Genomic DNA, 17719 nt, shown 5'->3' with positions numbered 1-17719 from the left:
ATTTAAGTCCTTGGGCCATTTATAGAAATGGGTCACTTTTTTGCCACCTGACTTGAGATATGATATCTTATCCTATTTTAGTACTATTGATACGTTTACATAATTTCTTTACATAACAATTTATAATCCCTTTCTTGATTCTATATTGTAGTTACATTAAAACAATGTTATATAATAACACTGGATTATAGTAGATCATCCATATTATGTGTCCTAGTATAGGTATTTGCATATAAGAATTTCTGTCATTTGCACCAAATTTATCAAAGTCATACAATGTTTCAAGTCCAAGGTCTCATGCACACGAGCATTGAAAAAAACAAACATTAAAAATGAAATATTGTTTTTAACATTTGTTCATCCATTTGCGTAACATATTTTTTTAGCCATTTCCTGGCCTTCTGGTAATTTTTAAAGGGACTATCATTAGAATACCCTTTTTATAAACTAAATACCCCTAGGAATAGCCTTAAGAAAGGCTATTCTTCCCCTACCTTTAGAAGTCTTCTCCGCATCGCCGTTTGGTAGATAATCCTGGTTTATTCATTATGGTAATGAATTTTCTTGCAGCACTGTCCCCTGTGCTGCGAGAAAACTATCCAACGCTGCCTCTTCTCCGCCTCTTCTCTCCTGTTTGGCCACACGAAATGGCCCACTGCGCATGTTCGTCGGCCATTTTCTTGTGACCGAACGGAGGGGCTATTTAAGGCTATTCCTACGTGTATTTAGTATAAAAAGGGTATTCTAATGATAAAATCCCTTTAACGTCTGTTTGACATCCATTTTTAACACCCCATGTTATTTATTTATTTTTTTACTCAACCTATTTCTTCCTTTCTTAACATCTGCAAAACAGATACATTAAAAGGGCTCTATCACTGGAAAAAGTCATTTTTAACTAAACACATCCTTGCATAGGCTTTAGAAATGCTATTTCACACCTACCTTTAGTATGTAGATTGCATCAGTAGTTTCTGAATAAGTCCATTTTTATTCATATGCTAATGAGCTTCCAGCCAGCACAGGAAGTTCCCAGCAGCCTCCTCTCTCCTATTGTCTCCTATGTGTGTGAGGCAAACAGGAAGCTGAGTCATCATCATCAGCAGCAGTCTCCCATAGGAAACAACAGAAGAGGTGTGCACGATGTATCATGCATCAGACTAATTAGCATATGAATAAAAATGGACTTATTCAGAAACCACTAACGCAATCTACATACTATAGGTAATGTGATTAGTTAAAAATGACTTTTCCTAGTGATAGAGCCCCTTTAAGCCTCGTGTACATCAGTTAAAAAAAAAATGTTAAAAACATCAGTGAGTCACATATTTTTTCAACTTTTCAACTGTCATTTAAAAAAAAAACTTCACTTTAAAAAAAAAAAAAAAATGTCTGCTACACATCTGTCTCTTTGCTGACGTCGCAACACAGAACTGGCATGGGTCTGCGACCATCGTTATTGGACCATGGAACAGTGGTGGCATGTGGCATGGTCTTATCAATCATGGTTACAGTTGTACAGAGCCTATGGGCGTGTGAAAGTGTTGCGTACGCCCCATGAAGCCATGGATCCTGCATGCCAACAGGGATGTGTTCAGACGGGAGGTGGCTCCGTCATGGTCTGGGCCGTGTTCACATGGTTACAACTGGGCCCCATTGTCTGGGTGCAGGGATCAATGACCGGTGTTTGATACATGCAACATATGGCAGGCCATCTGCACCCCTTTCTGGTGTTGGAGTTCCCTGATGGGGATGCTGTGTACCAACAGGACAATGCAACATGTCATTGCTCGTTGGTGGGACGGGATTGGCTTAATGAAACACACCAGTGACTTCACGACCCTCGATTGGCCTGCCTGCTCGCCCAACCTCAACCCCATAGAGCATTTATGGGATGCTCTGAATACCAGTATCTGCTCCATGGACCCAGCGCCAACTACACAGGACCAATTGTGGGGTGCAGTCAGACTGCGTAGATCAATATCCCTCCATAACTCTTTCAACACCTCATGGAGTCTATGCCTCATCATCTTGCTGCAGTTATCAGGGCTTATGGAGGGGTAACCCACTATTAACGGCACATCCAGTACCTTCCCATGACTTTTGGCCACTTAGTGTATTTCAAGAAAGAACACATACCAGCTCATAGCAGATAGAAAAGTTACTAGGAGTCATAGCAACTAAGAAGAAAAAGAAGGACTCAGGATCATTTAGTTCGCTGTGCAGAGTGATCTCCATTTAGCCTGATGTTGATTATACAGCTTGACTGCAGTTGGGAGGAAGGACCTCCAATAGGGCTCCTCCTCACATTTGGGGTGAAGCAGTCGGTCACTGACAGTACTGCCCAGTGCTGTCACGGTCTCATGCATGGGATGGGAGCTGTTCTCCAGCATGGAGCTCACCACGGATAGTATCCTTCTGTCACTCAGCACCTGTACTGGGTCCAGAAAGTTAAGACCAGCAGGGTCTCAGTTGGAAAGGGAGTGGTAGAGAATCAGTGACGCTAGGTTCACATGCTTGGGGAAACCTAATCTGCTTAAAAAAGCGTTTACACGCGGAGACCCGCAGGCCCCATAGACTATAATGGGCTCCAATGGGTTTCTGCCCAATTTCCTTTTGCTTGCAGGACTTTTCTCTCTGCATTTTTAAAGTGGAATGGGGAAAGGAATCCCTGAGCAGAGATCAGGCACATGTTTGAACCTAGCCTGAGGTGTGTGCTGTGGGTTCATGAATATAAGGTACTGCATATCAAAATGTCAAAAGGGGCAGATTTATTACACTGTCTAAAATAAAAACTACAGTTTTTTTTTTTTTTTTTTGTTTAACCCACTCAGTTATTTTTCCCTTGTACAACCTCTTAAATAATTGGTGCCGACTGTGCATCTTCCTATATACAAAGCAGCTGCCATTGCTGGAAATGGAGAGAGCACTGGGCTTATAAATACAGTGAATTCAGAACTATTATGACAGAACTGCTTTATGCTATGGCCCCACATTGCGAAATGTAGCTAATAAAAAACACAGCATTTTTCATTGTAATTTTTGCTATGTTTTTCTCTGTGGTTGTAATATGAGACATTACGTGACAAAGAAATGAACATATCAAACAGTAGAAGTGAGTGTCCTGCTCACAAGAGCTTACATTCTATGAAGAGAGGGGGACACAAGAGGTCAGAGAGCTTGTTTACTACAATACCCCAGCCATCTTTTAATAGAAATGGTTATGCAACTGAAGCTGTATGAGCTTGTCACCAGACGTTATCTGTGAATAAACAGATACTAAGTTCAAGGAGTGCAGTGTAACTTCTAGATGGAGAGGACAGGATCTGAGGAATGGAGAAGGAAGGATAAAAATGTTATTGTTCTAGACCTCCGCCTTCTACACTGTGATGAGGTCACGTGATAATCCTGACTAAACATGTGATTTTAGGGCAGTTTTGAAGCTGCAGTAGTTGGGGATTGTCCGGAGTAAAGCATTCCAGAGCACCGGCGCAGCTTGAGAAAAGTCTTTGGAGACGGGAGTGGGATGTTCGGATAACAAAGGATGCAAGTCTAAGTTCATTGGCAGGATGCTAGAGAGTGACAAGAGAGGAGATAAGGGGGAGGGGGCAGTGCTATGGATGGATTTGTGGGTGAATGTGATAATTTTATATTATATTCTGTGAAAGAGGGACAACCAATGAAAAAGGCGAAACTTATTTATAAGGTGACTATTATTTATAAAGGAGGAACTATTTATAAGAGGCCTATAATAAGGGAGCAATTCTATCCTACTAATATTATAAATGTGAAAGTTTGTGTGTTTGGATGTTTGTGTGTGTGTTACTCAATCACACAAAAACGGCTGAACGTATTTGAATGAAATTTGGCACATAGATACTTTGTAACCTCGATTAACACACAGGCTACTTTTTATCCCAGTAAATGACATGGCTTCACGACTGTTATAAATTTATGTTCACATACTATATTACACTGCACTTGCAGCAGCTTATCTCAGGTTCTAATAAAGCCAGGTCTGTTATCTCTCTATGTAAACACTCAGCTAACCCTCAGTCCATTCTGTACATGCATTTGCATAATATTTGATCTGCTCCAGTCAACATGCTGACACACTGGATGATAAAACACCTTTAATCCAAATTGGCAGTTTGCTACTTTTAAACATGCTGGGAAAAAGAAAATCTAATTTGTTGCACAATTCTAAAACAACGAAAGCTATAAAGTTAGCCAAAAGTCAACAGAGTTCTCCTCAAGCGGAGCTGAGGGGATCATCGGCGCCAACAACACGCAGAAGAGGTCGTGGGCAGAGGCTAGTTGTGTATATTATTACAAACATATGTATATCAGGTGGACATTATAGGAGGGAGCTTTTATTTATAAGGGGAGTATTTTTAAAGAGGCTATTATTTATAGGAGGGAGTATTATTGTTTTTGTTTTTTTATGTAGATTGTGAGCCATATATAAGGGTCACAATCTACATTTTTCCACGCAAACACAGGAAGAACATACAAACTCCTTGCAGATGTTGTCTTTGGCAGGATTCAAACCCAGGACTCCCGCGCCGCAAGGCTGCAGTGCTAACCAGAGCCATCGTGCTGCCCCTAGGAGGGAGTAGTATTGTTAAGAGAACAATTATTTATAAGGGGCGTAGGAATAACTTGACTGGGTGCAGAGGGTACAGTCGCACCAGGAGCCTTAGGGGTCCCATAAGCACTGGCATAAGTGTTGAGATTACAGCTTCCATCTGGCCCATAAACCAAGGAGACCCACAGATTACCGTTACCACACTAAGGTTGATTAAATCTGAAATTTCCCCAATGTGGGACTATTAAAGGATTATCTTATCTCTCTTATCTTATCTTAAACTCCTTAGCTCCCATAACTATCACTATCAAGAATTTGCAGAAAGGATGAGATAGAGGGCCCTGGACAAAAGATTGCATCGGGGTCCTCAAGACTTTAGTTATGCCACTCATAAGAGGGCTAATACTGATAATGGATAATATTTACAAGGGGAACTATTATTTATGAGCAGGCTAGAGATGAGCGAGTAGTATTCGATCGAGTAGGTATTCGATCGAATACTACAGTATTCAAAATACTTGTACTTGGTCGAATACCACGCGGTAAACGCAGTAAAAATTTACCTCCCTGGCGCTTTTTTACACCAATAACTATGCAGGGGAGGTGGGACAGGAAGTAGGACAACGTAGGCATTGGAAAAAAAAACACGTATACAGTCATTGGCTGGGTAAATCAGGTGACCTCCACTTTATAAGAATAGTGGGTGTCAGTTTCGGTTCAGATGTGACTGTGAAATAAAGAGGGATAGACATTCTGCCATGGTTAGCTAGCGATTAGACTTATTTAGGCAGGAATCTTACACCAACAGCTCTTATAAGAGCTAAACTTAGATCTACCACTGCTTGAAGATTGTATATACAACATCTGTATATACAATCTTTTTGCAACTAATTTTCCCAAAAGCCCTTGTTAGGGCTCCAATTCTGTACCATTTTTTCCCTCAATCTACCTTTCCCATCTCCTGTCCTATACCTGTTGTAAGCTAGGTGTATACTTGCTATACAGTACACTTGTATACATCTAACATACAGAGGATTTTGGGCACTATATACCTTGCCCATCTCCAGTTATATATATATGTTTTAAGCTCAGTATATACTTCTAATATACAGAGGTATTTGGGCGCTATATACCTTGCCCATCTCCTGTTATATACTACAAATGCGTAAGCTAAGGCAAAGGGAAGAGGACGGGGGCGTGGAAATGCAGCTGGGGCCAAGGCCGTGGTCAAGCTACTGGGGATCCAATACCTACTGGTGAGGGGCAGCCAGCATTGCGCTCATCCACAATCCCTGGTTTGATGGCAACGCTAAGCAGGGTGCAGGGTACAATGCTGACGAGGCCCAAGCACCAGGAACAGGTGTTACAAGGGCTAGTGGATAATGCTTCCAGCTTCATTACCACCAGCCAGTCACCCACTACCTCTAGTCGTGTTCCTACCCAAGAGTTTGCCCCTCCTTACTCCCAACATGCCCAATCTTCCCCAGCAGAGTCATTCCACCCTTGCCCCATCCCAGGAGATGTTTTCGTGCCTAAAACTCTGCTGGTACAAGGCTCAACTCACCTCAAGGGCCTCAATCTCTGCTGCTACAAGGCTCAACTCACCTCAAGGGCCTCAATCTCTGATGGTACAAGGCTCAACTCACCTCAAGGGCCTGAAGCTTAATTTGGAAGGGCTTACCTCAAGGGCCACAAAAGTCATTTTTGGAGGTCTCACCACATCACACTCACATACACAATGACAGTTAAGGGTGGGTGCTGTTTGATTTCCCCCTTGTCTATGCCATCTGTGGTTGTCATGGGCAACGTGATTTAAAGGGGTGCATGCTAATGTTTCTTTAGCTTAAAATTTGTGTTTCTGTCCATACTAATGTAGAGGAAAGAAGGTTACCAAGTATTTTTCCACTTTCCATATTGAGTTTGGAAAGTGTCTAGTTGATAAGCTGTGTTCGTGGCATAATACTGGAAACTTGGGTGTGTTAGATGCCCCCAGACATGCTTCCCCTGCTGTCCCAGTTTCATTCTAGGGGTGTTGGCATAATTTCCTGAGGTGTCATTGTGGACTTGGTGACTCCAATTGGTCGAATTTTGATTTCCATGAAACGCGCATTTTTTACCCATAGACTATAATGGGATTCGATATTCGATCGAATAGTCAAATATTGAGGACTACTCTAATCGAATTTTCGAATATTTCACTAGTTGCTCATCTCTAGAGCAGGCTATTATTAATAAGAGGGGCATATTTATAAGAGAGTTGTATTATTTATAAGGGGGACTATTACTGATAAGAGGGAACTAATACTCATATGGGCACTATTTATAAGGAGGCACTATAATAAATGATGAAGGGGTGCAAAAATCTATTAGGTACAATAAAGGTGGTCATTTGAATTGTGCGTGGGCATAAGGGGGGTGGTTATTGTTTTGGGAGCAAAAAGGGGGCATTATTAAAGGGGCTGCCTTCTGAGTTCACTGAATATGATGACATTTTTGGTATATCAGTATTTGGGGCCCCTTTTTTAATTTTGCCTAGAGCCACAGTTTGTCTAAAACCGCACTGATGGTCACTCCCGATGAAAGTTCCTGAAGACTGTTAGGACGGCCCCATGTTGTGAAAAATTCTGCATTTTACATTACCTGCAGAGGGGACAGGATTCTTGCTAATTGCATCCACATATTACAGAAAAAAATCCACAGTGGAAAACTCAATATCAATGGAACGCTGGCATTTTCCATATAGGTATAATAGCGGCAGAACTCCGCAAAGGAAAACTCTGCTGACTTTCTGAGAAAAATGGCACAGAAAAAAAACTGCGTTTCCATGTTTTATGAATTTTTTGAGAAACCATTTAAAAAACATAAAACCCCTCGAACCAAACTTGATGTTCTGTAACTTTGATGATCCCTATAGAATTCAGAGTTCTGACTTTTCTGGATTAACTGGTTCAGCAGGAATTTGACCCTATAACAGTTTTACTGAGTGCGCATAAAGAATGCATGGTGGATTTGTTGTCAACTGGAAATTCTAAGATTACTAAAGAGTCCAGTTTCAGTCTTTGCAATAAACAAGGCTTTTTTTTTTCACATATTAAAAGCATGTACAAAAATCAACCTTATGTACCCCACCGCTCCCTCTGCTTTCAGTTAATGTACTATGTATTGTATTATGCAAAGGAAATGGGGTAAATAGAGTAAATGTAAAGTTAGTCTAGTCTCAGAGTACTCTAGTAATGCTGCATTTTAGCTTCTGCATTATAGCTGCCACTGTGTACAAGCCTCTTCTTACCTAGCTTGTGTTATATGTAGTTCTCACCTATCATGTGAAACGAATAGTGCACCACCAAGCTGGGTCCATGCATTGCACATTACATAGCTAGTGCCCCCTGGAATTCATTATTTTGCTTCACATTTCACACAATTCCTTGCTGGCGCCATCACTTGTTCACTTCTGCATCTGCCCTGTAATACAATAATGCACCCATGTTTAAAGGGGCTCTATCAGCAAAATCATGCTAATAGAGCTTTAAAAAGGCTATTCAGGCACCGTAAATCTTATATTAACCCCCGGTCCCGTTTTTAAATTAAAGGATAAAAACATATATGCAAAACTTACCTGAATGTGCACCCTGGGCGGGGGTGCACGATGTGACGTCAGCTTCGGGCACGCCTGCCTCTTCTGTCTTCTTGGAGTAACGCCCTCTTCTCCGTGTCTTCTTCCGGCTTCTTCTCGTGAAATCCCACACCTGCGTAGTAGCACTTCCCTCCGGATCGCTACTGCGCAGGCTCACTTGCCATTTCACTTAATGGCAGTTCGCGATTGTACTGCGCATGCATAGTACTGTCGCGTATGTCTACGGGGACAGTAGATTTATGGTGCCTGAATAGCCTTTTTAAAGGCTATTCACGCATATATGGGGCTCTATTAGCATGATTTTGCTGATAGAGCCCCTTTAATTACCTGTTTGTCATCACATAGAGTGGATGTTTTGGCTGATACACGTACCACTACTTGTCGAGTATGATGTAGTGCAAAACCTAGCTGATTTCTTGTGTAGTGCCTAACCAAACTGGTGCCATATTCCCAGATTTCAGTGCAATGGCAGTGACAGCCTCCTCATATAATACATCCCACACAATGTGACTTTTCTTGAGCTTTATTTTTTTGATGTATTTCTGATTATATGGAGGTAAAGTCAAGTATCTGTATACGGCAATCATTTATGAAAAGGTTTTGGTGGTGTGGGAGGATAGGCTCAGTGGTTGCAGCAGTGGACCCAGACAGTCAGAGACAAAACCCTTAGGGCTAGTTCACACGTGAGTATAAGGGGAGGTTTTTGACAGCGGATTTCGCGTCCAAAACCTCCCCTTATAATGGTGGTCTATGGAGACCGCCAGGCTTCTGTTCTCCGCTAGCGGCGAGCTGCTGCTAGCGGAGAAAAGAAAGGACATGTCCTTTCTTCAGGCGGAAGCCGCGCAGGCTCAGCCGCGCGGCTTCCGCCCCCGGCAGCTCCCTCCTATGTCGGCTCATTCATTTGAGCCGACAGCAGAGGGTTAAGCCGCGACAGCGATGGTCGCGGCGGGCGGGTTTTGACAAGAGAGAGATGCGGCTCGCCGCGTCTCTCTCTGTGTCAAAACCCGCGCGGGCAGTTCACGTGTGAACTAGCCCTTAATGTACATGTGGCTTGCTTAAGCCGCACATGGTCAACACAGAGCACAGTAATGGCAACAGTTTAGACTGGGAACTGCGCAGGACTGAGGTCTTGATAACCTTTTATAGGCCTTTTAATGAGGCCCAGCTCCCACCTATGCTTGAAGGCTCCTTCCTGCTGTGCGACAAGAAATGGTTAACAGAAAGGCTTTCTCACAGATGAGGTTTTGTTACAGATCTGTTATAGTCTTACTTACCACACATAAGTGAGGAATTTAGGGGAGATATAGCGACCTTCCAGAACTTTAGCTGTCACCTTCTCACAGTGGGTATTGTAAGAGATCATTTATACAGCGTGCAACTTCAAAGGCACTTTCTACAATACAACAATCAACTTAAAGCATGTAAAACCTACTCAAAACATCACACTGGATGCCATCAACACTATGAAATCCCAATATCATCAATGGAAACATCCAACAGCTATAAAAACACTATCTTTATTCATCAATATTAAAGTCTTATTAAATTTAACAAACCAGCCATAGAAGAATATTTTGAGATAAAAGAGGAAAACTCCTCAGGTACAGTCAGAAACAAATATAATAAAACTACGGAATATCACACAGCAAATCTCTCTTGTTAGTGCTCCCAACAAGGTTGCTTGCAATAGATTTTGTTCCATAGTTCTTTTCACAGAATCTCTTGGAATGATTAATTGCTTGTTTACAAACTTATCATGAATGGAACAGATACATGTAATCCTCAAATAAAAAAACTCACCAACTGGAATTGCGTTTCTTAAGTATTATGAGAAGAAGTTGCATGTAAAGGTGTATTTGCAAATGTATAACTCTTCTACACAAAATAGAGACTTTGGAACAGATTTACTGTGCCTTGTTTATTACAGGTTCTAGCCCCACCACCGGCAACACAATGGAAAAGAAAAATAACCGGAATGGAAAGGGAAAGTTATTATAGGTTAGGGTCCCACATAGTGAGCTGCAGCCAAAAAGAACTGCGGAGAAAAATATGGTGGAAGCACATTGCGTATTTTTCCCGCAGTACTTTTCACAGAAACTTTCTGTTTCCATTAGAACTATATGTAAACTGACATCTTTTCCGTAGGTATAATTGGCATGCTGTGATTTTAAAAAACCTAGGCGTTTTTAAAATTGCAGCATTTCCGCTGTGGATTATTTTCTGCAATGTGCAGTTAATGTAAAACACTACGTTTTTTGCTGCAGAGTTTCTGCCATGGCCAAGTCATGGCATATGCGCTATGTGGGCATGAAACGTAAAAAACAGACACGTTTTCCCTCCTTTTTTGTTTATATTTTCACAGAAAAAGAAAATAAAACAACATAAAAATAAAGCTCTATGTGTCACCAAAAAAAAGACACAAAAAGTAGTTGAATAACCCCCAAATGAAAAAAACAGGAAGGAATGTTATGAGGGGCAACACGGTGGCTCAGTGGTTAGCAGTGTGGCCTTGCAGCACTGGAGTCCTGGGTTTGAATCCCGTCAGGAATAACATCTGCAAGGAGTTTGTATGTTCTCCCCGTGTTTGCGGGATTTCCTCCCATACTACAAAGACATACTGATAGGGAAAAAAAAGTATATTGCAATCCCTATAGGGAGCTCTCAATCTACATTAGAGATAAAAAAGAAATGTTATGTTTCTGGACCAGAACCAGTGTAACTGGCCCTTTACTGAAGTGGTTACATTAAGGTGGGGTATATCAATTATATAAAAAAGGTAAGTAAAAAACTATACCCCAAACTGAAAAATAACCCTCTCCCTACACAAATTCATGGTCTCCCTCAAATAGAAGTCATGATAGTTCTTGGGGATAAATGTCACAATAATAGAATATAACCACAGAAAAACTGCCACTGAAAAAAACTACAAAATCCAACTGTCCAGAATATTCAGCAAAATATCAAAATAACCACCCATGTCTGCTAATGTTGTATTGTATCTGGGGAAAAGAGGCCTTTCGTAGGTACACAATAAGCATAGCAGCCGCGGTGTCCTGTCTCTGGTACATGTACATGTTTCCCAAAAGTATGGAGAGATGAAAATCACACAGACATGTTAACATTAATTTGTAGTTCTAATGTCATATTCAATTCCCAGAAAGACTGCCTTGATGATTTAGAAAATGTAAGAATATATTTTGCAATATCTGTGCAGTATAATTTAATAACCTGCATTCTATGCTGTACCTTTAATAAAGGCAGCACAAGAGAACATCTAAGTCCTTATGAGAATCTTCTAATGATCTTAGATCTTCTTATCCCTATCTGACAACACATGTTGCATTTAGTCTAATAGAGTCAGCCCCCTCCATTGTCTCCTTGTGCAGATCAGACAGAGCATTATCTGGGAGCAGACACAGGACTACCGAAAAGCGCACGCTGGGCTAACAATTTCTGATTTCTGATCAAGTTTAAGCTTCTCTTTGGAATTCTGTGTTCTAGTCATCTATTATTACAGAAGAAAGCCAATGACAAAGGACAGGTCAAGAAACAGAAGGACAGAAGGACATATTGAACATGTATGGATTTTATATTTACCAAACCTAACTTAATGCCAGAAAGAAGAAATCTTAAGAAACCTGGTGCCTTTAGGACTTTCTAATTTTGTTCATATTTCTTAGCAGACAGTTTTCAGCATACACCAAGTAAGAAAGTTGATATTCATGTAAGAAGCTGTTACATTTTTTACCCGTGAAACAAGTGAAAGAACAATTGGACCTTTATTTTCTATCTTCATTCCACAAGGCAGAAACACTTGGAATGTGTTGTGCGGAGGCCGGGCAACAACGCTGTATGGGTGGCACCATATTAATATTGGCTCACTTTTGAAGACAAGCATAAGGTCATAGGGTTATTCAGTGAAGAAGGAGAGCGCGACTGAGAAGAAGTGAGTGCCGTAGAAGGAATTTGTGAAGATGGGGCAGCACCTCAGTGAGGAGTCTGACAGGGTGGAAATAGATGTTGCTGAGCTCCAGGAATGGTATAAGAAGTTTGTGGTAGAATGCCCTAGTGGGACTCTCTTTATGCATGAATTTAAGCGTTTCTTTGGAGTGACAGACAACCAGGAGGCAGCAGACTATGTGGAACACATGTTCAGAGCGTTTGATAAAAATGGGGTAAGTTTTACTCTTGTAAGCAAGTAGTCTATGTACATATATTGATATTAATGTGGAATACGATTGGGTTTTGAACTGGTTAATTGAATACGTGATCTCTAAGTAATACTGACACTGAGATCATTAATGAAGACCTAGACTCTAATCCCTGAAATGTCTGGCCTGAAAATGGGCCACTAAATAGTTTCCTCGTCTGTAAGATTTATTTGCACACTGCCAAATCTAGCAAAGATTCATCTTATATTTTAATTCAATTCATTTCCTTACTCTGACTACTAAAGATCATTTTACATAAGTGAAATTATAAGGACATTGATACATCTGTATGGCTGGGGTCACATCTGCGCAACGGAAACTCCACCGCAAAAAGTGCAAAAAAATCAGCTTTCAGTTTGAAAAGGGCAGACACCTGGAGGACCACATTATGGCAATGGAGTCCACTGGTGTCCGCATGTAACAGCTGTTTTAGCGGTCCGGCTCTCTGTCCTTCAGTCCTCCTGTAGACCCAAACAGCAGAGGCCCCAGCACAGATTTTAACCTACATGTTACTGAAACTGTAAGGAGTTTATGACCAACAAAAAAAGAACACATCCTTTAAGGGGGCATAAATATTGGATGGAGGTACATTGATGGTTGAACAACTATTGAACAAGCGACTGTCTAGTGAACACTCGTTTCACAGACCTAGCCATACATGACATGACACCCGGAGAAGGACCACTTTATAGGAAAGTTTTATTAAAGAAGGATCACTTGTGAAGGATGTTTCTTGGAGCATTTATCCCCAATCATTGTCCACTAGTTGGATTAACACAGCAGACCACAACAGCCTAGTAAATAGTAAATTAAGATTCTGAAGTTGTTTTTTGATTACTTAAAATGTATATTATATTATTATTATTATATGTATTATTTAAATATGATTTCAGTTGTTCTCTAATTTTACTATTAAAATAGATTTTATGTAAATACAACTTATTCATTATGTAATGAAAAGATATGCAACTTTGTGGTACACTATGTTGTGCTCATAAGGCTTCAGTATCTGTAGGTGTAATTCAGGGCAGAATTTGAGACTGGCAGATATGAACAATCACTTGAAATTTCTTAGCTCTTTTTTTTATATAATGTTTTTCAAAAATGTCTATTTTTGGTTCACAGACTTTGTGAATTATACCATAGGTTTCATATTTGCTAGGGCTTGTTCACAGCATATGCAAACCACACATATAAATGCTTGCATACCTATATTCTCCTGTACATCACCATAAATGAGGGTTCAGTCTAAGGCCCAGTTCACATCTGCGTTTGGGTTTCCATTCAGGGAGTCTGCTTCCCCCGAATGGAAACCATACGTACCCCATCATAGTGTATAGGGTCCACGGGATTCCTTAGGTAACTGCTTTTTTATGCGTATAGGTTTCCGTTCGGGGAGTCCGCTTGGGGACCCCGAACGGAAACCTATAAATGCAGATATGAATTGGGCCTAAGACCTAAAGATTATCAATTTTATTTTGCTATTCTGTTTTTGTGTGGATTACGTTCTGCTTGCATGGCACAGGAAAGTGCCAATAGGTACCATACTATGACAAGGGGCTCCTGGCTGACCTGGAGGTAGGATGATTTCCATGTTCTTGTTGCATGGGAACCGCCCTAGAAGGTGAACGTATGGCAGAGGGATGGTATGGGAAGGTAAAAAAGTGATTATTGGGGCTATAGAAAGGATTAATAACCAAAACCACCACAATCACAGAGTCTTGGTGGTTATGGTGCCCACTCTGTTTCTGAGTGGGCTCCATATTTAAAGTGCTGATATCTACTATACTTTAATGCAAATGTTGGCAAGCGGTTAATGCTTAAGCTGTTTTCTGATGTTAACTATGTTCACAATTTTAGGGGCAATAAATGAAGGAAGTTTCTGACATAAAATCCATGATAAAAGTTATAAATTTTGGGGTATGGTAATTTTTGCACCAAAATGCTGCATTAGCGCTTCGCATGGCGATTTGGTACATAGCGTAGTAGAATGTCATACTCTGTACAACGCATGGCCTTCTGGGGCACAGAAGCACATGAGCTCTTAATAAATTAGATTCACCTTACTACAACACAGGAGAGAACAAGACTGCCATAGGAAATGCCAGTCTTTATAACTCTTGTTCATTGTAGTTTAGCCCTTTTATCCTTGCAGTTTTAATATGAAGCAAGGAATTTAAATGCCGACTCGCAGAGTAGCATTGTAAGACAAAAAAGATGTTGAGATGCACAGATAAGCCCTAAAACACATTGAGGAAGATTTACTGAGAAAAATGTGGCAGAATTCTGGTGTATTTTTTTGCCAAGAAATGATCTAGCATGCTTTGCGCTATATTTTTGGGTGTGGTCTCATTAGTAAGCACATATGGCCTAAGATGTGACAATGCACCAACGTTTTTATTCATCATATGATATACCGTATTTTTCGGACTATAAGACGCACTGGACTATAAGACGCACCTAGGTTTTAGAGGAGGAAAATAGGGAAAAAAAATTTTGAAGCAAAAAATGGTAAAATATGTAATATATGGGAGTTGTAGTTTTGCAACAGCTGCAAGACCACATTGACAGGTGACCCTGCAGCTGTACGGGGACGCATAGAGTGTTTTTTTTTGCGGGGCCAGAAATACTTTTTAGTTATACCATTTTGGGGAATATCTATTGCTTAGATCACCTTGTATTGAAAAAAAACCCGGTGGTTTATGATATATGATTTTCTACTTTTATATATATATTCTAGGGACAGGAGGGGATTTAGAACTTTTATTTATTTCATATTTTTAAAGCTTTTTTTTTTTTTTTTTTTTTTTTTTTTACTATTTTATCCCCCCCCCCCGGGGGCTTGAACCTGCGGTCACTTGATTGCAAGTCCCATAGACGGCAATACAACTGTATTGCCGTCTATGGGACATTCTGTCTATTAGTATTACGGCTGGTCATAGACCCAGCCGCAATACTAATATATAGCAGTGACAGGCCTGGGAGCCTCATTAGGCTCCCGGCTGTCACCCGAACAGGTCGGCTCCTGCGATACCGCCGCGCAGGAGCCGGCCTGCAACTTCACAGGTATGGGGCCGGTGGGGACCGGCCCCGGGGGAGAAGGGGCCACCGATACTGACCCGGCATCCGCTGTACTAGAGAGGCGGATGCCGGTGAGGGATAGACACTGGCACAGGTGCCGGGGCCTGAGACATCGCTGCGCTCCTCTGCCCTGCATGAAGCCAGCGACGGGGGGATGGAGGAGCAGAATAGCATCGCCGCTGCTGGCTTCATGCAGGGCAGAGGAGCGTAGCGATGTCTCAGGCCCCGGCACCTGCATCTATCCCTTGCCGGCATCCGCCTCTCTATTACGGCGGGTGCCAGGCACCACATTCAGACTATAAGACGCACCCTTTTTCCCCCCCCAAATTTGGGGGAAAAAAAGTGCGTCTTATAGTCCGAAAAATACGGTAGTTAATGTGAATACTAAGGCAGAGGCAGTCTAAGCATTAAATTGATTTTCCAAATCTCTGATGTTGATGACTTGCCCTTACAATAGGTCGACAATATCAGATCTGTAAGAGTTTGACACCCAGAACTACTATTTTTCAGCTGCTTGAAGAGGCAATAGTGTTTTTCACTGCTTAGCATGCACAACACCGTACATTGTATTGTGGTTTGTATTGCAGCTCAGCCGTGTTCAATTAAATGCGACTGAGCTGCAAACAGACCATGTAACTGATGATCATGACCTCACTGTCCTGTGACGTACGTGCGGCATTCACTAGAGTTCTGCTGCAGCTTTGTGCAGCTGATGGTGGAGGGAAAGCTGGAACCCCCACCAATCTGATATATATTGATGACCTTTCCATAGGATAATTATAAGTCCAGGAAACAACTTTAAGTCTGGGGCACCACGTGACGTCAACTGCAAAATCCTCTAGCGAATCCCATCCACATATTGCAGAAAAGTACACGCAGCAGTTATGCTGCGATTTCCAAAACTGTCACGTTTTTGGGAATCGCAGCTTGTCAGCTATATCTACTCAAACACTATTGGTTTCTCTACAGGTATAATTGAAGCAGAAAGTCTGCAGAGGAAAACGTGGAAAAAGCTGTGTGGGAAAAACCGCAATGTGTTTCCATTGTGATTTTCCCCACATCACTTTTTTTTGCTGTGGCCCACTACATGGGGTTTTAGCCTAAAGATGGGCCCACATTGCGAAAATGTAGTGTTATGGCTGCGGCCAAAAACGTCGTGTTGCCATCCACACATTGCATTGCCCTTGGCAACAGGTCAGTGGAGTAATTCCCGGGCCTGTGTTTTAGCAGAGACCCAGTTGTTTTTACAGTAAAGACCTCTGCAGGTTGAGGGGGTAAGACCTCCTGCTTTGAAGGTCTCACTGGAGGGACAGCTGATGGTATAGCCTCCATACACCTTCCCTTGCACTCAGGACTCCACTTAATAATCTCCCCTTGCCTCCAGTCTATGACTGGTGAGTGCCGGCGTAACCAAGGGAGACCTACCATTACTGCATCAGATAAGCCCTCCAAAATTTGGAAAGAGAGCTCCTCTCTATGCAGTGTTCCACTCTGCAGAAGCAACAGTGGCGTCTCAAATCAGATCTGCGGCCGAATTTGAGACCCATCTACCACCATAATGTTAATGGGGGTCTTAAGAGCTCTCATGGGAATACCATTTTGCTGGGCGAATTTGGCTGACATGAAATTACCCATGGCCCCAGAGTCTATCATTGCTCTAGTGTTTACCCAACCATTACCCAGCTTAAGGGCTACTGGGAAATGGACACGATTATGGGACTTTTGTGTACCAAGTAACCCACCCCCGATGGACACTTGGCTAGCCTTCTTTTCCAGTGGGGTCGAGCATTGAGGAGCAATATGCCCTGGCCTGTTGCAACGGTAACAAATTACCCCCTTAATTTTCCTACTCCTGCTTCCACCAGGAGTGGAAGCACGGGAGGTGTCCATAGGTTCAGTGGACTCCACAACGGGTGAGGCAGTGGTAGATTTTATGACCCCCTTCTGAGACATGAGGTTACGCTCGAGCCCCCGCTCCACTCTCCTATCAGACAACTGTGTATCCACATGAGTAGCTGAATTTATTAGGGCAGAGAGGGAGGTAGAAGGCTTTCAGCCTGCTAGTTCATCCTTAATATTTGAGGACAAACCTTCCCAAAAAATTGCCACCAGTACCTTGTCTGGCCAATCCAGCTCAGATGCCAAGGTTCGAAACTCGATAGCAAAGTCCGCTACTGAGCTCTGGCCTTGCTTTAAACGTAAGAG

The 17719-nt window shown here is 41.9% G+C and overlaps 1 protein-coding gene across 1 annotated transcript in view; it reads left to right on the top strand.

The window, feature by feature from the left end:
* Positions 1-11591: 11591 nt before the first annotated feature.
* The window catches only part of GUCA1B (guanylate cyclase activator 1B), a 33954-nt gene continuing 27826 nt past the window's right edge, over positions 11592-17719 (top strand). Inside the window, exon 1 of the mRNA XM_075264204.1 lies at positions 11592-12397. Coding sequence (XP_075120305.1) covers positions 12197-12397 — 201 coding nt within the window. The 5' untranslated portion in view covers positions 11592-12196. The remainder of the gene's footprint in view (positions 12398-17719) is intronic.

This window comes from Leptodactylus fuscus, chromosome 2 (assembly GCF_031893055.1).
Source record: "Leptodactylus fuscus isolate aLepFus1 chromosome 2, aLepFus1.hap2, whole genome shotgun sequence".
Taxonomy (NCBI): Eukaryota; Metazoa; Chordata; class Amphibia; order Anura; family Leptodactylidae; genus Leptodactylus; species Leptodactylus fuscus.
This window is presented reverse-complemented; position numbering and strand designations above follow the sequence as displayed.